The 24,447-nt window shown below is 49.0% G+C and overlaps 1 protein-coding gene and 1 non-coding gene across 3 annotated transcripts in view; one reads left to right on the top strand and one right to left on the bottom strand.

The window, feature by feature from the left end:
• Positions 1–16,347, top strand: part of RAB11FIP1 (RAB11 family interacting protein 1) — a 28,617-nt gene extending 12,270 nt beyond the window's left edge. Inside the window, exons 2-6 of one of the 2 annotated variants that reach the window (XM_057696809.1) lie at positions 2,539–2,972; positions 3,785–4,571; positions 5,662–7,407; positions 8,166–8,274; positions 14,594–16,347. In XM_057696809.1, the coding sequence (XP_057552792.1) occupies positions 2,539–2,972; positions 3,785–4,571; positions 5,662–7,407; positions 8,166–8,274; positions 14,594–14,812 (3,295 nt within the window). In that variant the 3' untranslated portion in view covers positions 14,813–16,347. The remainder of the gene's footprint in view (positions 1–2,538; positions 2,973–3,784; positions 4,572–5,661; positions 7,408–8,165; positions 8,275–14,593) is intronic. The other variant, XM_057696810.1, reaches the window with a different exon arrangement.
• A 7,185-nt stretch (positions 16,348–23,532) lies between these two features.
• Positions 23,533–23,605, bottom strand: TRNAE-UUC (transfer RNA glutamic acid (anticodon UUC)). The gene has a single exon. It is a non-coding gene; the product is annotated as a tRNA-Glu (tRNA).
• Between the last annotated feature and the right edge of the window lie 842 nt (positions 23,606–24,447).

The raw sequence follows: 24,447 nt of genomic DNA, 5'->3' as shown, positions 1-24,447 counted from the left end.
AAAGCTAACCACCCCTCATCACCAAGGCTACCGTTTAGCACATGACTGTCAGAAGAGAAAGATACAAATAATCCTCTCAATATCCAGATGACTAATATGCAAACTGTTCCTGGCCAGGCGGTGGAAAATGTATTGGAAAGACAGTAGGCTGGCGAGGCGAGGCTGTCTGTAAAGACCTTGCGTCTTCCCCCTCCTCCAGGGGTGGACTGTAGTTTTATTTTATTTTATTTTGGCCACACTGTGCAGCCTGTGGGGTCTTAGCCCCCTAGCCAGGGATCGAACCCACGCCTCCTGCTGAGGGGGCATAGGGTCTTAACCACTGGACTGCCAGGGAAGTCCCCAGGACTGTAGTTTTAAAAATCATGAAAGGTTTCTCCTAAAGATCCAAAATCGTAGCTCACGTCATTTTCCCAGGTCTTGGTTGTATTTTGTTAATCCAGTATGAGTCCTTTTCGATGATGTTATATACTTTATGTGCAGCCTTATGATTTATAGCTGATACCAGCTATGGGGGCTCTCCCCCTTCTCTTCTTTCATCTTAGGACATTTAAGTTGGAAGCGTAAGCCTTCCTCAAAAAGAATTTAAATTTCAGCCCTCTTTTCTGTGTGTTGTAAAAGATGGCCCAGTGAAGATGAGTTTGGAGAGAGTGGTAAGCTGGACTCCTGGTGTAAGAGAAAGGAGCTTTGGGGAAATTACAGAGCTGGTTCAGAGCCCTGGCTGTGCCTCTTAGCAGTTGCAAGGCCTTGTACCAGGTACCAAACTTGTGAGCCTTGATTCCCTTATCTGTAAAGTGGGTATACTATCCACTTCATGTCATTCTCGTAAGACTTAAAGGAGGACGTTTCTAAGTGTGTTTCTGCTTCCCTCTGCCCCTTTAAGTGTAAAATAAGCTAAGATAGTGGGGGCAGTGATCTGCCCTGTGAACAAGACAGGCTGAGGTGAAAGAGGAAATTGTGTTATTTGGGCAAAACCATCATTTCCTTAAAGTCCACAGCCCTCTGCTGTTAAATAGGTCACCAAAAAGAGCATCAGACTGTGGTGTGTGAGGGTGACTTCGGGGCAGCTGTGGGTCGGTCCTGCATTTGGAGTTGTGTGTTCTGTGGAGGGCCTGCCACTCACCGGGCTCACATTCTTGCAGTTCACCTGATGGAAAATGCCAGGGCAGGTTTCTTCTCTCTGAAGTTTGTCTTTCCGTGGAGTCGGGCTGATATAATATCATTTGCCGTATCGTGAAGTAGTTTGCAAATGACCAAGCGAAATACTTGAATCATGCTTGAAATATCCTTTTTCTCATTATTGAGCTGGTGTTGAGTGCCTCCTCTCAGTTTCTGTAACAAAGGTGACCATTTTAACTATTTGTAAGTGTACAGCTCCATGGCATTAAGCACTTTCACATTGCTATGCAACCATTACCACCATCTAGCTTCAAAACTTTTGTTTTCCCAACTGACACCCTGTGCCCCTTAAACACTAACTCCCAGTTCACCCCACCCCAGCCCCTGGCAGCCACCCTTCTCCTTTCTGTCTCTGAATTTGACTCCTCTGGGGGCCTCACATGCATGGAATACAATATTTGTCACTTTGCGACTGGCTTATTTCACTCTTTTTTAAACTTTTCTTTAATAAATACTTTTGTGCTCTGTCTTAAAGTTTCCACTACTCCCTGGCAGGGACTGTTCTGTAAACTCTTGCTTTTCTCTGAGATTCTCTTGTAAATTTGCACTCTGCCTTCGTAACTGTTTGTGTGTGATCTTTGCATTTTTACCCCGTTGAAGGAAAAAACCAGTCATAGGAAATGGTTTGATGGAATGTCTATTTTATTCTTAGACATAGCTCGATTTTAGGTGACTATGTACTCAGTACAGAATCAGATCCTGCCTAGTGGATGTCTTCTCAGAAATAAAACTACAAGTTCCGCCCTCCCCCACCACACCCCCCCACTCCCCAAAGAAGAGAACACAGGGTTTGTCTGCGAGGCTGCTAGTAGCAGAGAGGAGAGGTGGTTGCCGAGTCCAGGCTCACTCTGCTCGCCGCATGACAGGCAAGGAATATGACTTTGTTCAGAAAGCCAGCAGACGGAGAAGATGACCGACTAATGTCGCAAAGTAACCATCTTATCAGGGTTTGGATGCCAGTTTCTTTTACAGCACTGAGACAGGAGGAGGTGAGGAAGTAAAGTAAAAAGGACACACATTTTGCAAATGTCCTCTGAATGGCCAGCCTCGGGGAGGGGATGTGTTAATTTCTTCTTTCTCGCAGCCATCCACAGGTGGACACGTCCAGATGTTTCCCTGAACAAAGGCACTTGGGTTTAACGTTTGGGCAGAGGGGCACGGTTCCCTGAGGCAGGCCATTGTGTATAGACAGTATCCTTTAAGTGAACAAAAGCAGTGGGAAGCAAAGGTTAAAGTAAAAGGAACAGATCCTGCATGTAGGCAGATTTGGCTCTCCCCTGTTACAAGGCCAGGTAAGGGGACTGTGACCATCATTTCAGGCTCTTCACTTCAAAGGTAACCTCTCAGCCTTTCTCCTTGTAGGTGGTATACCTTGAAATCCAAACCGGGAAAGAAGAATAAAGAGCGGGGAGAAATTGAAGTTGACATCCAGTTTATGAGAAACAACATGACCGCCAGCATGTTTGACCTTTCCATGAAGGACAAGTCTCGGAATCCACTTGGGAAACTGAAGGACAAGATCAAGGGGAAGAACAAGGATGGCGCGTCAGATACCGTGTCAGCCATCGTCCCCAGCGTGACACCCTCGGCTGACAGCGATGATGAGTCTCCTGCGAAAGACAAGAAGAAGAAGTCGAAGATCAAGACCTTGTTTTCCAAGTCCAATCTGCAGAGAACTCCGCTTTCCCAGTCCATGTCCGTCCTGCCGACCTCAAAGTCAGATAAAGTGCTGCTTCGTCCTGGAGACTTTCCGTCCCGGTGGGAGGACGAGGACGAGTCCTCCTCTGCCTCGGACGGTGAGTTTCCTCCTCCTCACCTGGCCCCTCTCCCTCAGCTTAGCCTACTTTGCTTTGGGAGAGAAGAAACAAATCTTAGAAGAAAGATTTTAATTCAGCTCCTCAGTTATTAAAGTGACGGTGCTGCTGGTTATGAAGGTGGTGGTGATGGTGATGGATAGTCTTGGTTAGGAAGCCGTCTCTGTTTCTGAGCCTCTGGTTTCTAGGGATGTGTGAATTCCTTCTGCATAATGTGTGGCTCTATAACTGATGTGCATTAGTACAAGCTTTGGGGGCTAACAGAATGAATGCACGTAGGGTTTTGGTTTTTTTTTTTTTTTAATTTAAGGATAAAACCATGGAAACTTATAGTAATTCTGATATTTCATTAATTCATTGGGTGTTTATATTGAGCTTCCATGGAAGACATTCCTAATGAAAGCCAAAGAATCCAGTTCCCTTAACTCTGAATTAACTGGGTATTTTGAAATTCAGTTTCAATGACCAGATCCCCACTGTTGGCCAGATTCTGCACCTCTACCAGGAGCGCTGCCCTCTTCCTTGCTTCCACGCAGGGTTTCTTGACCTCAGCACCACTGACAGTTTGGGCAGATAATTCTCAGTCATGGGAGCCTCCCTGTACTCTGTAGGGTCTACAGCAGCATCCTGGCTTCCACCCGCCGGATGCCGGTAGCACAGCCCCCCGAGCTGTGACAACCGCAAGTGTACTCAGAGATGCAGGGACAAAAGCCCCCCCTTCCCGCCCGCCCCGCTGGCTGCCAACCGGTCCCTCCGCGCCTCACGCCCTTGGTTCTTGTTTCTTCTCCCCGCAGTCTTGTCTCACAAGACCATGGCAAGTGCGGATCCTAAGCAGCCGAACCAGATAAATGCCAGCCTCCCCAAGAAGGAAGGACTCTCCTTCCTGGGCGGCCTTCGGTCTAAGAATGACGTCCTTTCCCGCTCAAACGTCTGTATCAACGGGAACCACGTCTACGTGGAGCAGCCGGAAGCCAAGGGCGAGACCAAGGACAGCTCCCCGTCCTCCTCCCCATCCCCCCAGGGCCTCAGGAAGAAGCGTTTGTTCTCATCTACAGAAAACCTGGCCTCTCAGCCTTGGAAGGAGCCTGGGGAAGGAGGTGTCGTGCCTCCCGAGTCTTCCACGAAGGACTCCCTCAAGGCCATGTCTCTGCTGTCCTACCGGCTGCAGGTCAGCGGGGACCTTCGGGAGAACACAGCTCCGACGACCTTGGAGGCTGCAAAGGAAGCTAAAGAGAGCAAGAAACAGGAGAACAAGAAGTCCTCTCTGCTCTCGCTGGTGACGGGGAAGAAGGACACTGCTAAGGGCAGTGAAGGCGAAAGCCCGCCGGCCGCCCCCGCGAAGGAGAGAGAAGGCACCCCTGCTGCAGTCAAAGCCAGGGGGGACCAGCCGGGGCCAGTGGACGACCCTGTGAAGAGGTTGGACAAAGAGACTGCAGCCATTGTCTCTGGACGGGGCAGAGCCCCGAACCCCTTTGAAAACGCTCAGATCGCAGAACCAGAAGCTGCCCCAGAGCCTGAGGCTACACCTGCACCACCTGTTCCTTCACCCAGGGCTCCCCAGACCAGAGCCGTGAAACCCCGGTGAGTCTCTGCCCGTCCTGGGGGCCTAGCAGCCAGGCCTACGTTAGAACAGACCTTGCTTGCTGGTTCGTGGTGGTCGCTGTAGAAATTGTTCTTAGCCAGCCCCTCCTGCCGGCCTGGCCCACCTGCACAGACTGCAGTGATGCGTCTCAGCCCGGGGCCACTGCCAGCAGGCGTGGTCTGCCTGCTGTCCGGCATTTTCCCTGTAAGCATCTTGCCCCAGACATCTTTGCCGCAAGCATTTTCTCTGCACACATCTTTGCTTCTGGCAAAAGCACATAGAACTGGTCTGTTCATCTCAGTGAGATAAGTGGAGCACAGTGGAATGCCCTGGTTTTGTAGCAGATTCCAAGTGTCGCGGTATGGGAATAACACCAGGTTTTGGTGGTGGTGTGTGCAGAACCAGGGTTTAGTGAGTCCTTCCCGCATATTCCCTTTGAGGCAGATGTAATCTGTCCTGCACTTTGGCGTGGGTTTGCTGGCACAGGAGACCCTTGGTCCACTGCCAAGTGTGCCTGGAAGGGTTCTGTGTGTGTGTGTTTCCTCTGCACCTTGTCGCCAGAGCCGGGGTTCTGCTTCTCAGCATGACTGACATTCACAGTCACAGTATTCCTGTGGGCTGGGGTGGGAGAGACTTTTTTTTGAGATTCTGCCTACTTTGATTCTCTCTCTCTCTCTCTCTCTCTCTCTCTCTCTCTCTCTCTCTCTCACACACACACACACACACACACACACACACACACACACAGTTCCTCTTCAAAATCTGCCTCTTGCCTTGTGGTGCGCCTTAACGGCTTTGCACTTTTTAGGTGCTTTTTGTTTATCACCAAAAGAGACTGCAGGCTGTTGCTTTACTTGGATCTTTACCTGTTTCTATTGCAACAGACCTTTCTGTGGCAGATGTGCTTGGTGATAAAAATGTGCCTTTTGTGGGTTAAGTATTGGTGTTCCTTCTTTAACGTCTCAAGGTACTGCCCCCAATATGAAAAAAAAAGTTCTCGCCTTTGGAAAGACTGTATTTTTACATGTCTTTTGTCTCTCACGTTGCATCTGCAACTGACCTGCAGATTTTATTTTGTCCTTTTTGCAGACCGGAAGTGTCTCCGGAGGCTCAGCCCGCACCCAGGCCCCCTCCTTCCACTGACTCTCCTCTCTCTCTCTCTGCCCTCCCTTCCAGTTCTGTCCAGAAACCTGTCCCTTCTCAACTGGGGCGTGATTCAGAGACACAGTCCTCTGAGTCTCCTTCTGGCTCCTACTCTTTCTCTTCTCCCATAGTGGCCCCCATTTCCACATCTACTCCCATCGAGCACTGGCCTTCCGCAGACATGGGCGAGGTCAGTTCTGAAGAACCGCCTCCCCTCTTTGAACCAGAGCTGGAAAAGGAGAGTTTGACCCAAGTGCCCAGTACTGTTCCTTGTGCCGTGGGCTCGCTTTCCAAGCAGGCACCCATTCCAGCAGGGAAAGGGACAGAAGACCCTCCAGTGGGGAAGACCAGCGCTGCTGACGCAGGACAGTCTCTCCGGATGCAGCCTGAAGCCGGGCAAGAAGAAGAAGAGCGTCTGGGGTCTCCCCAGCAAAAACCACAAGGTGACATCCCTTCATCTGATGAGGCTCAAGAAGTAACATCCGCCCTGGCGCTCAGAAGAGGCGGGATGGGTAGCCCCGCTGGGAAGCCCCCACGTGGTGGGGACGCAGGTGGGGGTGGCGGGATGAGTCCTGCAGTTAAGGAAGTGGCGCCCCCTCTTCAGCTGGGGGAGTCGGTGCCCCCACTCAACTCTGTGACACAGAGACAGGAAGAGATGGGTCTGGATGCCCGTGAGGGCGGAAAGCACATCAAGGAGAAGGTGTCATTTTTGGAGCAGCTCTCTATGGAGGAGGCGGAGGAGGAGGCCCCTGCACTGGTCCATGGGGACAGAGGTGACCCCCGGGAGCCGACGCGACAAGGGGCCACCCCTGGAAACGTGTGGGACACGGGAGACTCCCGGGAGGGGGCAACAGTGGCTGGACCCCCACCCGCTGCCCTGGCGACTCGCCCTCCCCACCTGTCCTCCAAGGCGAGCTTCTCAGGGTGCCCTGTGCGTGCGGCCAGCTCCGGGAGAGACGGTCCCCTCTTCAGGAGTCAGGGAGACGATACCCGGATGGCACAGAACCAGAGCAAAGCCAGTGACCACGAGGGTCTGCTGTCTGACCCCCTGCGCAGCCTGCAGTCCACCTGTGAGGCGAAGCCGCCAGCCGTGGCCTATCTGGACTTGAGCCTGCCTTCCATCCCCGAAGTGGCGTCGGATGATGAGAGAGGAGATCAACTTGAAGACGACAGAAGGGCGGCCGAGGTGGCAGCTCTGGGAGGAGGGGCTTCTTCCCCGAGCACGTGGCCCTCCCGTGCTGAGCTCAGCGGGGAGGCCAGCGGGTCAGCAGGGGGCCCGCATGACCCCAGGCCAGGAGCACCTGGAGCACCCACCCCAGCTTCTGCAGAGCAGGCCACGGCCTCAGCTGTTCAGGAACCCCAGCCGCCGGGCCCCGGTGATGGCGGGGAGGCAAAACCAGTGGAAGATGGGAGGCTGGGTCAGCCTCCAGCCCCTGCCCTGGACTCCCCTGTGTCCAGCCCCCCCTTTTCTGAGCCCTTTCCTGCCACACGCTCTCTTCCTAGCTCTGTGCACTCTGACACCCACCACACCAGTACAGCAGAATCTCAAAAAAAAGCCACAGCCGAGGGCTCCGCGGGTAAAGTGGAAAATGCTGGCAAGAGGAAGCCGCTGCTTCAGGCCTGGGTCTCACCCTCAGAGACACAGCCAGTCTCGGCTCCGCCAAGCGCTGCAGGCAGCTCGGCCAAGCACAGGTGAGAGCCGGGGGAAGTCTGTCCTCTTGAGTGTAAGCCATGCCCCCTTTGCTCCTGTCTCCAGGCGCTAGGACTTGCTCACCGCACTGCTGTTCGGGTGGTGCATCCGTCAGTGTTGCCAGAAGGGCCCCTTTTGGAAGGGCTGTGACCTGGGCCGCGAGCAGTGCAAGGCACCCCTGCGTCTGTAGCCAGAACTCTGTAGCAAGAACTTAGTAGCAGCTGTCCTCAAAGACAGATTAGGGATTGTTCTGCACAATCTGATTTGGAGGTCTCCTTGCAGACAAGCTCTGGGAGCTGTATTTTATTTCATAGTCTCAGAAACCAGCTGAGATTGAGCAGAAGAACCCTGCAGTGCGGACAGCTTACTTTCAGCATCGCCCGATGGGAAGCTGGCCTGTTTGTTCTGAGCCCTTTCCTTCCTGTTGAGGAGCAGAGGGCTCTGCGGGGACTCCCACCGTGGAGTCCTAGGCTGCAGTTGCCCCTGAGAACAGGAGGCCATCTCTCACGTTCTCCTGGTGCTGGTAACGAGGCCAAGGGTCCACCTGCCTTATTGGCATGTGTGTGACTGCCTTGCGCAGACTGCTTTCCTTTCCGAAGGAACACTGGCGTGGTGTGGGACCAGAGGTGTGAGCGCGCCTGTCCCCAGGCTCGCCCGCCACCTCTGTCCCTGGCTGCCACCTCTGAGAGAGGTGGTCCCTCGGTTCTGCCAGTTCTGCTGTTACATAAACGCCTAAGGGTCCTTTCCCCCTTCTCTTTAGGCTTCATCCCGTGAAGCCGATGAACACAACAGCCACCAAGGTCACCAACTCCAGCTCGGGAACTGCCACCATCATCAGTGAGAACTTCATCAACGAAGCCATGATGAAGGTATGTCTTCTCTAGAAGTAGGCAGGTTAGTGAGGGATCTAGGAAACCCGCTGTCAAAGTCACCATGACATACACCTCCCAAGGCAGCAGGTAACACCGGGGGTGACTTAACCACACGTCTGTCTTTGGAGGATCTTTGGAAGCCCCTAGACTTTCCCTGGGATTCTTACTTTTCCCCTCGTGGTTATTTGGCTATCATTGAATGTTGTCGTGTCTCAAGCAGCATGATTAATACCAGTGCTTTTTTCTAATAAGAAGAAAATGTGATCAGCCCTCTGTTCCGTGCAAATTGGATGTTCTCATTTTTCCCGTGTGTCCTTTATCTTTTGGCAAGAATGTAAAATTCTTGCATTTGTAATCAGTGCATAGATGGACTTTTTGGTAACTTTATTCTGAAGTCATTTCAAACTCTAAAAAAATTGCAGGAATAGCATGAAGACCTCCTGTATACTTTTCATCCCAGTTCCACCAACTGTTGACATTTGCTCTATCCTCCTCACCCTCTCCCTCTTCGTTCTCTGTGTATCTACACAAATATTTTTTCTGAATCATTTGAGAGTAAGTTGCAAACGTCGTGCTCCTTTCACCCCTAAATACTTAGGTGTGTGATTCCTAAGGATAAGGGCATTTATCAAAATGAAGAAAATTATCATGGATGTCATACTGCTTTCTCATCTGTGGTCCGTGTTTCAGCTTCACCCAGTAGTGCCCTTGCTTGTCTGTTTTCCAGTCCAGGGTCACCCAGTGTGTTGTCTCGGGTCGAGAGTGGCTTTTATTCTGGAATAATTCCTCAGGCTTTTTTGTCTTTCAAGACACTGACCTTTTTTAAGAGTTTAGATCAGTTGTGTGGTAGAAAGTTGCTCAGTGTGAGTTTGTCTGATGCCTCCTTGTGGTTTGGTGGAGGTTGGGCGTTCTCAGCAGGAATTAACTTTAGAAATAATGTGCCCTTCCCAGTGCATTGTGTAAAGAGCCCGTGACACCAGCCTGTCCTGTTAGTGGAGTGTTAACTCTCTGTTAGCTTAGGAGGTGTTTGCTAGGTTCTCCAGTGCAAAGTTGCTATTTTTTCCCTTTACAGTTAGTAAGAAATCGGTGGGGAATTCGTTTCAGACCACGTACACCTCCTGCTCCTTGTCAACCTTCCATTCATAGGCCTCGGTGTCCACTGAGGCACGTGGTGGTAGCAAAATGATGGTTCTCTGTACTCCATCACCTGCAGGGAAATAATCTGCAATCCTCTTTTCCACTTAGTATCATATCATAAACACTTCCACGTGTTGCTACTTAATTATTCTTTGAAACGGTTATGCGGTCTTTACTTACCCGCTCCCCAGTTACTGGGTATTTAGCTTGTTTTCTGTTTTTCAGTATGAATAACACTGTAGTCAATAATTTCTGGCATAGGACTTTTTGGTTCTTGTAGATGATTTTGTTAAGCTGAATTTCCGGGAAGACTATTGCTCAGTGAGAGGATCTCTGCTCTTTAAATAGCTTGAGTGGCCAACACTTAAAAACGTAGCTCCTCCCCGCAGAACCAACCCCCCAGATGATCTCTGTTGGAGAGTGTCCTCATCCTGCCCTCTCTGGTTCTAAAATCAGAGGGATTCAGAGCCCTGCCTTGTTGCGGACCTCTGGTCTTTGACTCACCATGACACGGACGGAGGAGTATGATCTCTACTACGTGACAGGGGACCGGTAATGAGCAGAGATGTGTTGTGTCTCAGACATGGAGAGGAATTTCCTAACCGACTGCTGGGGACCGCATCTGGGAGACATGAACTTCATTTCTGTTTTACCGCAGGCGTCTAGAAGTTTCACTCAATCATAGATTTAATGGAACCAGGAACTTAAGGAGTCAAATAGGTTTTGTTTGTTTGTTTGTTTTTCTTTTGGGGGGGGCACACTGTGAGGCATGTGGGATCTTAATTCTCCGACCAGGGATCGAACCCGTGCGCCCTCCGCTGGAAGCGCGGATTCTAACCACTGGACCTCCAGGGAAGTCCCAGTTTTTGTGTTTTAAAAATAAAACTTTTGCTCATGTCTCCTTCACTTTTGCAAGCATTTTGTAAGTGCCGGGCAGTGGCTGATGGCTCTGGCTCCGTTGCACCTTTGCCTCCAGGAGCTGGGCTGAAGGTCCCCTGAAAGCCAGAGATCTGAGTTTCGGGTCAAGAGGCTGAGTAGTAATAGTGAACTGTTGCTGAAAACAAGGTGGCATCTTCTGGCCATCTTGCCTTCTCTTCCCCGTAGTCCGTGCTGACCGGGCATCACTTATAAACATCATTCTCAAAATGACCAGCTGTAGCCAGAACTGCATGGCTGCAGTGTTTTAGCCCAAAGCCTAAAGATGGACTGTATCTTCACCAGCTCAGCTTGGCCCGGCGTCTGTGGCTGTGTAGAGGAGGCAGCACTTGTCTTCCCGGAGTTAACGATACTTACGAGGAAATTGGGCAAAAGAACAGCATGAAAGGGACGATAATGAAAACTAGAGTCATTTAATGGCCCCCCCATCCCCTCTTCCTTTTACTGTGGAATGCAGCTCGGCTCCAAAGAGTAACAAACACCTAGCCTTCAGGAAGTGAGCAAGACCCTTGGTTCCCATTCTGTTTACTTTTTGAAGCTCATTTAGTCAGGGGCTTATCTCCGGACCCTGACTGAGTGTAACCTGCCTTAAAACAAAGGCAACGGCTGCTTGTTTTGCTCATGATTTGTAAGCCCTGCTGCTGCCCCCCCGCCGCCTGGCTGCAATGAAGCTGTTGGTCTGGACCATACCTAGTAACTACTCTGAGTAAATATGTAAAGATTCCTGGAGACGGCTATTGGCCGACCATAGAACAGACGCTTGGTACTAAGGTATAAACAGTACTTATAAAAATAACTACTCTTTGGAATGTTGCAAAGTGAGAGAGAGGTTAGGGAAAGAAATTGCATAGCTAAAGTTATGAAAAGCTAGCTGAATCATTACTATAATGGTTTTTTTTTTGGTTATTGTTTTAGGACTACCATCTTTTCTAGGTGATTAATAACTAGGAATGTATTATTTATTCAGGTGGCTTCCACACTTCCATTTAAAAATAATACAGTCAACTAGATCCAAAAATCATCTGTCACATTATATGGGAAAAGTTGGGTACAAATTTGAATATACGTCATTATTGGTACAACTATGGGGGGAAAATCCAATGTAAAAATCCTGGAAGGAAATCTGTGACAATGGGCACCATTGTTTCTTGGATTAATGGGTGTTTTCTCTGCACCTCTTCCTCTCCGTGGCCATTGCTCACTTTCTATAATTGCTGGATTACTTTTTAATTTTTTTGTCATCATGTAAATCGGAACTTCTAATGATTTCAAAGTCCTATGTCATTTCCTCTTTAGATCCCAGAATCCAAATCAAAAAGCTGTTTGACAGTTTGTAAGAAGTACCAGAAGTGTGCATGCCTTTTTAGTTCTGTGCATTTGTCTTAAGGAAATGTTTAGGGATGTGACCAAAGATTTATGTTCTTATGTTCATTCATTTATTTTTAAAAATTTTTTAATTTATTTATGGCTGCATTGGCTCTTTGTTGCTGCTTGCAGGCTCACTCTAGTTGTGGCAAGCGGGGGCTACTCTTTGTTGTGGTGCGCAGGCTTCTCAGTGCAGTGGCTTCTCTTGTTGCGGAGCACAAGCCCTAGGCACAAGGGCTTCAGTAGTTGTGGCGCATGGGCTTAGTTGTTCCACGGCATGTGGGATCTTCCCGGACCAGAGGTCGAACCCGTGTCTCCTGCATTGACAAGCAGATTCCTAACCACTGCGCCACCAGGGAGGCCCCATGCATTTAAATAAATGTTATTATATAATTGTGAAAATTGAAACCAACCTAAATATCCAGCAACAGAGTGGTGGTTAAACTATAATACAATTTAAAACATCCATTTAAAAAGCAGTTTTTCTAAAATTTAATGATGGGAAAATGCTCACAAAATAATAATTTTCAAAAAACTATAAAGCTTGATTCCGTATGATGCTAAAGTTGTAGAAACATATCATAAAGAAAACCCAGGAAGGGAATTCTCTGGCAGTCTGGTGGTTAGGACTTGGCACTTTCATTGCCAGGGACCTGGGTTTGATCCCTGGTCAGGGAACTAAGATCCCATAAGCTACGCAGCATGGCAAAACGAACAAGCAAACAAAAACAAACAAACAAAGCCAACCAAACAAAAGAAAAACAACAACAAAAATATCCACAAAAAGACACAAAACAAAACAAAAAAACAGGAAGAATAACAAAGAAAGAGACCCAAATGTTAGCTGTTGGTGTTATGGGTAATACTTTTTTCCCTCTTCTAGATTTGAGATTGTCTGTGATAAGTAAATATTCCTTTTATAATTCAAAACAAAATCCCATTATTTGAGGGGGGAGTTAATTTTAATTCATCTCCAGGGTCTAATTCAGAGGTTACCCCATCTTTGAAGCTTGTCCCGATCACCTGTGTAGCAGTGGTCTCTCGTTTGTCCAGCACCTGGAGCAGGTCATAGCACTCTGGACCGCAGCACTCAGGTGAAGCCCCAGACACTGTGGGAACCTGGCCCCGCCTCTCCAGGTGTCCGCCACTGCTTCTTTCTGTCTCCAAACTCTCTTGCAGAACATCTCATGTAATCGATATTTTTGAATAAATCTTTCTGTGCCAGAGGTATGATCTAAAACCCCTTGAGGATGTATTCTTGGCTATTGTTTACAAAGACTACTTTTCTTTTTTTTTGATAGCATATGTAAACAGACATGCAACTTTGAAAAAAAATTGTGGTAAAATAAATGTAACATAGAATTTATGCTCTCAACCATTTTTAAGTGTTCATTCTGGCACTGTTAAGTACATTCACCTTGTTGCTCAGCCAATCTCCAGAGTCTTTCCCAGACATGCAACATTTTGGTTGAGGTTTGTTTGGAAAGTCACAAATAGGATGATGGAGGTCCGAAGTGGGGATCCTGTGAATGTCTGCCTTCAACAGGTTTAAAAAAAAAAAATTAAAACTGAGAAGCAGTTTTTTGACACGTAGGTCCATCGTCTCACCCCTTTCTGTGCCGCCTGTGTGAGGTTAAAACCTGCTCTGTGTTTGGAAGTGTCAGGCATGTTTCTCAGCTAGTGTGGCCGTCACCGTGCTGTTTTTTGCAGACAGGACAAGAGGGACAGGATTTCTCTCGGAATTCTGGTTGGCGTGCAGGCAGCTTGCCTCGCTGGACTGAACAGGGCCTTCTCTCGTGATGTGTCAGGGCTGACCCTACTCTCCACGTAGCTGCTTCTTGGATCAGATGGTTCTGAGCCTTCCTAGTGAAACCATTAGACCCTCACGGCAATGATTACCTCAGAGAGTTCTGCAGGCAAAACTGTCTTGAGGCTGCCCCCCGACCTCGTCTCTGTAAAGTTATGAATCCGAGCCACAGGTTTCGGGAAAAGCTAGTTTGGGGTAAAGCTAGTTTGGGGTTTTTTCCCCCCTCTCATTGGAGATTTCGTACAACACGTTACTTTATATAATCCTTATCTTGTGTTTCCTGGCGGTTGGGGCCTGGGCAGTTTGCAGTCAGACGCCAGTCATCCCAGACTGTAAATTCAACTCCTCGGGGCCCCTGCGCTGGTCAGGACGGGGGCTGCTCAGCCCAGCAGAGGCCACTGTCACTGTACCCAGAGGGGGCGCTAGCAGTGGCTGTGATGGTGGCCCTTGGCTTTGACTCTGCATAGTTTTTTCGAGAATGAGGTGACTTAAAGTGGGGTCCCCGAGGGCCAGCGCATCTCCCTGATCACCAGATCTCCTGAGTGTAGCCAAAGCAGCAGCAGACCATCTGGGATAAATGGGCACGTGTTGTTTTGGGAGGAGACTGTCGCCTCCTGCACTGTCTGCCACGAGGGTTTCTTCACAGGTCACCTTAGCTTGGGGCTCAGCTCCGCTTGGGTGTCTGGTTGTGCCAGCCCCGGGGTTCACAGACCACCAGTCATTGCATCTCTAAAGCCCAAGCCCGGAGTCTAGTCCAGGGGTCTGCAGCCTGTGAGCCTGGTATGGTTTTCACATTTTTAATAGGTCATAAAACAAAAAACCAAACCAAACAACAAAGACAAACCGAGGCCACCTGTGGCCCACACGGTCTGAAATACCAGCTCTCTGGCCCTTTTACAGAAAAGTTCGTCCGTCATCAGTTTTCTACCGAAATCAAAAACGAATTCCCAGGAGACTCAGATCACAGACTCAATCACTGCAAGCTACCTCTTTTGTGTGGCGATTTCTTTTAGATGTTGACTTCTTGGCTGACTTTATCACTTTTCTCCCCCCTTTCTCCCTTCTCCAAAGAAATACAAGCCCTCGGACCCCGAGTTCGCCTACGCGCAGCTGACCCATGGCGAGCTGATCCAGCTGGTCCTCAAACAGAAGGAAATGATAAGCAAGAAGGAGTGTCAGGTGCGCCAGCTGGAAGACTACATCGACAACCTGCTGGTCAGGGTCATGGAGGAGACCCCCAGCATCCTCCGGGTTCCCTCTCAGGTCGGCAAGAAGGCAGGGAGGATGTGAATCGCCAGCCTCCAGCACTGAGACTCTTTTATGAATTTGCTTCCACCTGTTCCCGAGGACTCGGGGTGCCTGAGAGCCGGCGCCCAGGCTCCGAATCGCCATCTCCCTCGCCTGTTATCTGGCAGGAGTCCACCCCACCCACGGGAGCCAGGTTAATTATTACAATGAATCTTTTACTGTACATTCCCAGGGTTTTATTTTTAAATGCCACTGTGCCTTTAACCATGTTGTAAATATTTTATTCCCTGACCGGTCATAAGATCTGATCCTGGCCTAGAGGTTCAGATGGCGCTGGGCATATTAATGTATCTTTAACAATGGGGTTTTCTTTCTTTGATACTGAGATTTTAAAGTATGTCTCCCCCAGTCATTAAAGCTTGGGGTGAGGTGACAAGGACCAGGCCATTGGTGCTGTGTTGCACATACTTTCTTGGCTTTTGAGTAGCTCAGGTGTGGCCTGTGGCTGCAGACGCTAAGTTTTGACACCGTGGAAACCTCCGTGGCTCCTCGGACTTGGTCTTTTGTTTTGACTGGAGCAGAGGCGTTTAGGGTGCGCCTCTGAGTATGCCTTTGAGATTTGGAACAAGCTGCCTTTTCCAAACATCAGCCTCCACTACTCTGTAGCCTGAAAACGTGCTCGTGACCCATCGAGAGGGCCTGTCTGTGGAGGTATGCCAAGTAGCCCAGGGGAATTAGAGTCCCTTTGCACTTGGGAGGAGTTGGTCAAAGTCCCGTCTTTCGTGATCGCAGGGTCCCTGCTGGCTGGAGCCGCTGAGTCAGTGCCTTGATTAGGGATCGGAGGACCCAAGCACTTGCTAAAACGGTCTCCCCAGCTACGGAGCGACCGCAGCGGGATCCGTTGGCCTTTGCCCCGTGCCTTCGCCCGGCTCCTTGGTTCCCCGGCAGCTCTTCCTGGCGTTTCCCTCCCCCACCCCCTGTTATAAAATTGTGACAGGGGAGATGATACCTATTTTTAGATGGCTGTATTTTTAAAACCAGATCAACATACTTTTTTTTTTTCTTAAACTAGGACACTCGCCCCCTTCTTAACTAACAGCACCAGTTCAGAGTCTTCAGGTAATTTCATTGTTGGTAACCTGATACTGGAATTAGAATCTTTTCTGTATTACTCATTTCTTTTCTCCCAGCTGTGACAGAATCTCATCAAATCCCAGCATCTCCCCTGGGGGAAGAAGGTCATGGGCCAGGGGGCTAGAGATGAGAGCGGTTGTTAAATGGAACTTTCTCCTGTGCTCGTTCTTGTTCCACTGAAGTTCAGAGGCAAGGTGATTGGCAGCCGGATCCCTTTTCAGGGTCACGTTTGCTGCCACACTAGTTAATATTGGAGCACTTTAATCTGAAGGATGATACTGTAACTTGATGTAGCTAATTCACTTTTAATTATCCATAATGGTTTTATTTAATACCCTCCTACAGTCCTGGGGACCACGGTAAACTTCCCAGACGACTTGTATTTTTGTAGGGCCACGACACTTATTTACATCCCTATAAAGAGAACTGGATATTCACTTGAACTCTGCAAATGTACGTGTATATATTTGTTCTGCAGTGTTTTTTACTTGACGTCAGTGTACTTTGACTGTGATAACCCACGTGCCCTGGGTGGCGGGGGCGCTGAGTGGTTTCTTCTGGGAAGAGCTGCTGTGGAGACCCGCATTCTTCCCGAGAGCTGGTTATTGTGGAAAGACCTGCTGCTAGAACCTCCGGGATGGGACCCGGTCTCTGAGAGGGATGTCTGAGTGGAGGAGCGAATTCCTCTGCACTGAGATGCCACTTGAGAACTCTGGAGAATGAAGGACAATCTACTTCGATGGTGTCTGGTTTCTACCACTGTTGGAAAAGAAATTCCACGGGTAGCATTCCTGCACCTCTCAAGGTCACCAGTTAACACCTGTCCTTGAGGACTCTACTGTGAGGGAGAACTCAGCTAGGAAAGCTGGAGCCTGCTCTGAGCTGTTCGCAGGGGCAGGTGGACTGGAGGGCTGGAGCTCCTGCAGCCAGCGTGGGTCTGAGGGCTTACACCCAGCTGTCTGTACCAGGAGAGCCTAAATTAGCCTCGAGCTGCTGAAAATGCTTACTGAATGGACGGGCCCTGGGAGGAGGCTGTGCTCTGCTGAAGCAAGAGCAGTTCTTTCTTGGCCTTGCCTGGCTGCCCCCCACATTCAGTACTTCAGGGAAGCAACTGATGAAATACCAAACACCTCGTGATGAACTTCAGTTGGAGGTCAGCATCTGGAAAAAAAATGTCAGTCCTTTGCCAGGTTGTTTCATATCATCTCAGTCCTTGGACTTTGACAGATGTCCTGCCCACCCCTTTTGTTTCCTGTGTGTCGGCCTCCCCAGGTAGCAGAATGGAGGAGCAGGAAAGTCTGCCCTTTGCCACATGAACAGCCGTTGATCCTGAGTGGAGGGTGTGTGTGTGGTCAGTGGGATATGTGTGTGGTTTCCAGCTGTGCTAACAGTGGGGGCCCAGAAAGGTATGGAGGGAAGGGGGGTCCATGACACTCAGCCACCTGCCTGATTGGAGGCCCGAGGCAACTTGATGTGAAATTAGGCACATCTTCCCTTCCTGCCCCTCTTCTCTTTTAGAACTACTCACTAATGGTCCCTCAAGGCTGAGGGGTCTGTTGCCTTAGGAGGGCGGCGAGCTTAACCCCCAGTGTCCACACCAGCCTCAACCCTGTGGTTTCTCAGTATCTATTTTCTGAGCTACTAACTTGACCTCTTCGTCCCTCTGATTGAAAGCTCACCCAGCATCTTTGGATTATAGAATTCTTACTTCCTGCTTTGTTACTTTGGGAATTTTGAATTTCTTTGCTTGTGTTTTTAAGAAGTAACCTAAAATTTCCTACAACACTAAATAAAATGCTACTACCTTTCAGAGATTTGTGTCTGTGGCTTCGTATGGGTGCAATAAGAATTTCTTCTGTCTTCCTGGAAAACTTCTTTTGCGGGGGTGACCAGTGTTTCTCACCCCATGAGGGTCTCTCACCTGGATTCCTGCTACCGTCACACTGTCTGGTGCCCAGGGGTCCCAATGCCCCTTCTCCTGTGGAGGATGGGATATCTCTGACCCCTTCCCTATGACACACCCCATATTTTGGCCTGGAAGGCACTGGTGTTTCCGAGATGAACATCATTTGAATTCCCCGTGCCTGGTGCTATGAGCTGCCACTCTTTCCTTGGCAGTGGTCGCCTTCAGCTGAGCATATGAACGAGGCCACTTTCTTGATTCCCTTCCCCCATGCCACCCCCCCACCCCCACCCTACAGATTTTGCAGAGAGTGAAATCTTGACTTTTGGAGCCCGATCTGAATTCATGCTGGGTTCAGGACTGCCCAGATCAGTACCAGATCTAGGAGCTGGGGCCCCGATTCCATCAACTTAGTTCATTCATTTCTGAGTAGAGGGAATTATGGCTGTAAAGGACTCTGCTCCTGAGCTCATTCTACCAATCTCTCACCCTGTCCTAATGAGGCGGGAGGTCTGCCTGCCTCAGCCAAGGGTCCCAACCTCTCAAAAGCGGGGAGATGCTCTTTCTTAGAGATGAAAGTCACATTGTAGAGGGACAGAGGCAGGCAGCGCCTGTGAAGGTCCTGGGGGTGGGGTGGGGGGAGTCACCCGAAGGCCTCCCTGGTTTGGGTGGGGGGCCCTGGTTATCCAACCAGGTGTGGATGGTGGGGCCACCACATAAAGTGATGCAAAACCACAGCCTTCCAGATGTGCTTCAAACAAACAAGCCCTCTGGAAGGAGAGTCTCCAAGGAAGGAGTGTTTACACAAATGACCCCCAGCTCTCCCCCACATTCATTTCCCTTGCCTTTGGAGGGGGCACCTTGCCTACCTCCCCATGGGAAACGTCACAGTACAGTTACCACTGTGACCACAGCCAAAGCGTCTGCAGCACGGGCTCCCCTGTTTAGATCCCGTGCCCTGGGATTCTCTCAGGGTGGGGGGGGGGGTCACCTTTTGGGTTCTGCAGTCTTCCCCTCCTGGGAAGGCGGGAGTGATCACTTCGCATTCAAGTTGAAAGCTGGCTTAGCTGAACTCTGTGGGGCCAGCAGGTCCCAAAACCACAAAATCTCCTCGAGGGAGGATGTCCTCAGCCTTTTGACGTTCAATTCTTTTACACACCTGTATCCCGGGCCCTGGAAATGGTCACCCTGGTGACACTGACAGGCCCTCAGAGCTGAGAGAAAGCTGGTTCGTCCTTGCATAGGAAGGGCCCACTTTAAGCTGAAACTTGACCGCAAAGGGAAGGCCTATTTATTGAATTCCTGCTTCTTTTTTTTTCACTGAGCACTGCTGAGTACTATTTGCAATTCTCATCGAGGTGGATAATATCTCCATTATGCAGATGAGGAAACGGAGACCTTCAGAGGCATCAGAACTTGAGTTTGTGTGGGGTCCCACAGCGGGTAGTTACGAAGGGATTTGAACTCCTCACCTGTCTGACCTGGGGTTCGAGAACAGCACCTTACTCTTGTTTATGTGGCTCTCCAGCCAGAGAGGAATTTTCCTATTTTTAAAAAAATGTGAGATGAATAAGTCTAGACATAGAATGGTCTGAATGGTGACCACAGTCAACACCACCACACTGAACACTGGAGATTTTTACATTTTTTAACAATTAAAAACAAATCAAAATAACAATATTTCATGACACACGGAAATTACATGAAATTCACATTCAGTGTCCACACCGTTTTATTGGGATACAGCTGAGCTGATTTAGGTAATTGGCTACAGCTGTTGCAACAGCAGACTTGCGTGGTTAAAACAAAGACTTTCGCATCCACCAAACCTAAATATTGGGTTGGCCAAGTTCATTTGGGTTTTTCCATAAGCTCATATGGAAAAAACCTGAATGAACTTTCTGGCTGACCCAGTATTTGCTCTCCAGCCCTTTACAGAAAGAGTTTGTCGACCCCCAGTCTAGGATCACTTTGGGGGCCAAGGAGATAATATTCCGAGTGACCTGGAGTCCTGGAGGAGGGGACCAGACGGGGAAATGGAGCCCACATGACCCAACCCCCTCACGACAAGGCCCAGTTCCCACTGAGGTGACTGTGTGCGTGCTCTAGGCCTGTGACTTCCTTCTCAGAGTTAACAGGTGCCTCTGTCCCTGGGAGGTCAGCAAAGCAAACACAGTGATCCTCAGTGCAGGGACGGGAAAGTGTTGGGGTCACAGAATAAACCACGGGAAAGGGAAAGGGAATATGAGCTAGAGCAGGGACTTGGCACCAGGGTCTAGGAAGTCCTGGCTGTGCCTTGTACCGAGGCCGTGTCACCTGTGGGTGTCGGAAAACTAGTGTCCGCCAAAGACCTGAGGTGGGAACTTCCCTGGTGGTGCAGTGGTTAAGAATCTTCCTGCCAATGCAGAGGACGCAGGTTTGAGCCCTGGTCCGGGAAGATCCCACATGCCGTGGAGCAACTAGGCCTGTGCGCCACAACTACTGAGGCAGCACTTTAGAGCCTATGGGCCACAACTACTGAGCCCGTGTGCCACAGCTACTGAAGCCCACACACCTAGAAGCCCGTGCTCCACAACAAGAGAAGCCACCACAATGAAAAGTCCTCGCATTGCAGTGAAGAGTAGCCCCCGCTTTCTGCAACTAGAGAAAGCCCACATGCAGCAATGAAGACCCAACACACCCAATAAATAAATAAATAAATAAATAAATTAATTAAAAAAAAAGAACTGAGGTGACAGGGACCCAGTCAGAAAGGCTCCAAGGCCCAATGTGATAAAAAGAGAGGGTCCTCCCGGCCCAGAGTGAAACAGGGTTGGAGTCACTTGATCTGGAAGGAGCCCAGGGCTGAGGCCCTGAGAGCAGCCCAATCCGCTCTCCCCCTCCCCTGCCCCGGTCCCCGGATACTTGCTCCAGATTCGAAATGATCCTGCTTCTGAGGAATCCCGTCTATGTGTTGCTTCTGACAGGCCCACCCAGGACAGGTGTCCACAGGAGCCTAACAGCCTTTCCGGAGTGTAGGAGGTGCTCCCGGGGCAGAGGGAGAAGAAAGCCAGGGCAGTCCCAGGGAGACTTGTAACAAAGCCAGACAGGTAGACCACTAACGAAGACGCACATGTAACTGAGGGACGACTGGCGGGGGGCTTCCTTCAGGCCACCTGTGCCCTCCTCTCTGGTCTCCTCTCTAGAAAGAAATCTAGCCTTAAGGTCAGTATTTCACATCTGGACCACATCCTTTCCAATGGCCTCCCTCCCCTCCCCACCCCACTCCAGTGGCTTTCTGCTCTAATTCAGCCAATCCTGGGCATTCAGCATCCCAAAAGCCTATGTGCCAGGCATCCTATGGACTCCAGCCTTACAGACAAGAAACGTGGCTCCAGCTTCACAGGCTCGGGGACGAGTTGGGGAGAGAGGTTGGAGGAATATTTCTTAAACACATCATCACTATGATTGAATGACGGTAACTCTCAATAGAGTTCGTAGCAGCAGAAATGGCGCCGAGGCTGATGTATCCTGATTTCCCAGAGGAAGGCAAATACGTTTCCTAAATAAATAGATTTCTCCCTGAGAATGTGAACCCCAGACTCTGCATGTCTTAGTGGAGCGCGCCATCTTCTGGCCTGAGCCCTGCCCACCTCTCTGCCCTTCTGTGTGTGAGGGCGCGGCTTTCCTATACTATCACACACTTGTGGTTGGCAGAGAATCACCCCTTCACCCCTAGAGTTTCTGGTTGGAGGATCGTAAAACCGCGCTTCCTCTTTACTGTGAGCAGTGTTGGGGAAAGCAGAATTTCAGGGCTCTGTCATGGGTAGATGACTCTGTAGCAGTAAAATCCCACTTTAAAAAAATGCAGTTTGGTTCAAGATCTGCACAAAATTGGGGATGAAGGGAGTCTGATGCTGTTCTGTATGGTGATGTAAAGAACTCCTCCCACATAGATACATGTGTATGTATAACTGAACCACTTTGCTGTAGACCTGAAACTAACACAACACTGTTAATCATCTATACTCCAATATAAAATGAAAAGTTAAACACACACACACAAAATGCCTACTCCCAATGCCAAGTTTGCTGCTTTTAGGGACCTGTTTCCCTTCCCCAGTAACAATGTCAACTGCACTGTCTGAAACTAACAGATGTCTCTGAGAGCTGTTGTGTGCACACGTGAGCACACAAGTGTGTCCCCAGTATTGATCTGCTGGACAACCAGAAATAAATCCTCAATCATACCTCACAGCAGTGGGGAATTCTAAAAAAGAGGGAACTTGGGGTGCCAAAGCCCACCCAAGCCCTAGTGGGGTGTGGGGCTAGAGTGAGGAATTTGCACACCAGGAATGGACTGTTGGAGATTATTGCATCCCTTGGTTGGAGGACGGGGTGGACCCTCCAGTGGGACCAAGTCCTGTGGCAGTGGATGGTGCTTTTCTAGAAGGAGAATAGTTCTCTTGCTCTGAGAAAGCAGTCTCTGGGGGGAGGGATGGGACCCTTAGACGTGGCTATCAAGGAGAGAGACTGAGTATGGGAAAGAAGGCCCTGACAACTTTTGAAGGTGTTTTTGTTTGGTTTGGCTGGTTTTTAATGCTTTCCTCTTGACCTAAAAAGTTCCCATTTCACAAATATGTTTTCATTTATATTATAATCACATTCAGTTCTTCAACCCTTCAGTAAAGCCTATTAACCATCTCATGTGATTCTGGTGTGGAAAATGAAAAAGTGGAAGTCTAGCTGCTCTGTGTTCACTAGTCAGCTAATACCTGGAATCCTGCCAGCTCACTGAGGTCCAGGGTGCCGGCCATTCTGTTGTGCATTAGGAAGGGAGGGGAGGCTTTGGAGTAACTGTGAGCAGCAGAGAAGGACTTGTGAGACAGAATGGACAATTCTTGAAAAGCACAGCACCCCCTTCCCAATTTATACTAGAGGAAAGTGACGTTTGAAGCAGAGAAGGCTGATGATTGGGTTACAGACGAAATGCAATTTTTTCTTTTTTTGGTCAGAGATGCTCTTGTTCTGCACTGTGGTCCAGGGAACTCACAGTCTCTTAAGGCACAGAGTCCTCTGTACCTGACCGCTGATTGTAGCTCTTTCAAAAGAACCTATAGTCCTGCCTGATCAGAACCCTTTATTTTTGAGGCTCAAATCCTCTGAGGACTCACTAGTACATACATGGTCATTGTGTCACCTTGTCTCTTCATACTAATAAGCCCTTATTTTCTTTTAAAAACTCTTCAGTTCTAGGATGCATAATTTATTGGTCTTCTGAAGAAGACAGCTGTGGGGCTTCCCTGGTGGTGCAGTGGTTAAGAACCTGCCTGCCAATGCAGGGGACATGGGTTTGAGCCCTGGGCCAGGAGGATCCCACATGCCGTGAAGCAATTCAACCCGTGTGCCACAAATACTGAGCCTACTCTCCAGAGCCCTCGAGCCACAGCTACTGAGCCCACATGCAACAACTAATGAAGCCCGCGTGCCTAGAGCCCGTGCTCTGCAACAAGAGAAGCCATTGCAATGAGAAACCCGTGCACTGCAACAAAGAGTAGCCCCTGGTCACCACAACTAGAGAAAGCCCATGAGCAGCAATGAAGACCCAGTGCAGCCCCATCCTCCCCAGATTTTTTTTCTTATTTTTCAGACACAACTGATTCTAAAACTTTCAAGTGTTAAAATATTTATTTATTTATTTATTTATTTATTTATTTATTTATTATGCCATACTGAAGACTCTAAGTTCCCTGACCAGGGATTGAACCTGGGCCCTCAGCAGTGAAAGCACTGAGTCCTAACCACTGGACCACCAGGGAATTCCCAAAAAACTTTATTCTTGATTAGTGCAATTAGGATTTACTTAGAAAACACACTCTTTGGTGACATTTAATTTATATTCAAACATGACATACAGAATCTCTCATTTGTAAGCTTGGTTTCTGTAACAGCATTGCTAGAGGCACACTTCTGCTCAAGATTCTTTGATCTATCCTATACTATGCTAGGAACTTTGGAGCTAGAATCTTGGACAATCCTAAAGCTCAAGGTTTTAAAAATATCTGAATCTGCTTGAACCCTTCAGATTGCCAAGGGCCTCATATTCTTTTTTTTTTTTAAGCTCTTTATTGGAATATAATTGCTTTACATTCTTGTACCAGCTTTTGAGGTACACCAAAGTGAATCAGCTATATTTATACATATATTCCCATATCCCCACCCACCCATGACTCCCTCCCACCCTCCCTGTCCTGGCCCTCTAAAGCATCACCCATCATCGAGCTGATCTCCCTTCGTTATACAGCAACTTCCTAATAGCTATCTATTTTACAGTTGGTAGTATATATATGTCTATGCTACTCTCTCACTTTGTCCCAGCTTCCCCTTCCCTGCCCCTTCCCCCCCAACTCTGTGTCTTCTGGTCCATTCTCTGCATCTGCATCCTTATTCTTGCCCTGTCACTGGGTTCATCAGTACCTTTTTTTTTTAAGATTCCGTATATATGAGTTAGCATACGGTATTTGTTTTTCTCTTTCTGGCTTACTTCACTCTGTATGACAGTCTCTAGGTCTATCCACCTCATTATATATAGCTCCATTTTGTTCCTTTTTATGGCTGAGTAATATTCCACTGTATATATGTGCCACATCTTCTTTATCCA

This window comes from Hippopotamus amphibius, chromosome 10, assembly GCF_030028045.1.
Source record: "Hippopotamus amphibius kiboko isolate mHipAmp2 chromosome 10, mHipAmp2.hap2, whole genome shotgun sequence".
Classification (NCBI taxonomy): Eukaryota; Metazoa; Chordata; class Mammalia; order Artiodactyla; family Hippopotamidae; genus Hippopotamus; species Hippopotamus amphibius.
Note: the sequence above shows the minus strand (reverse complement) of the source record. Positions and strands in the feature narration are given on the sequence as shown.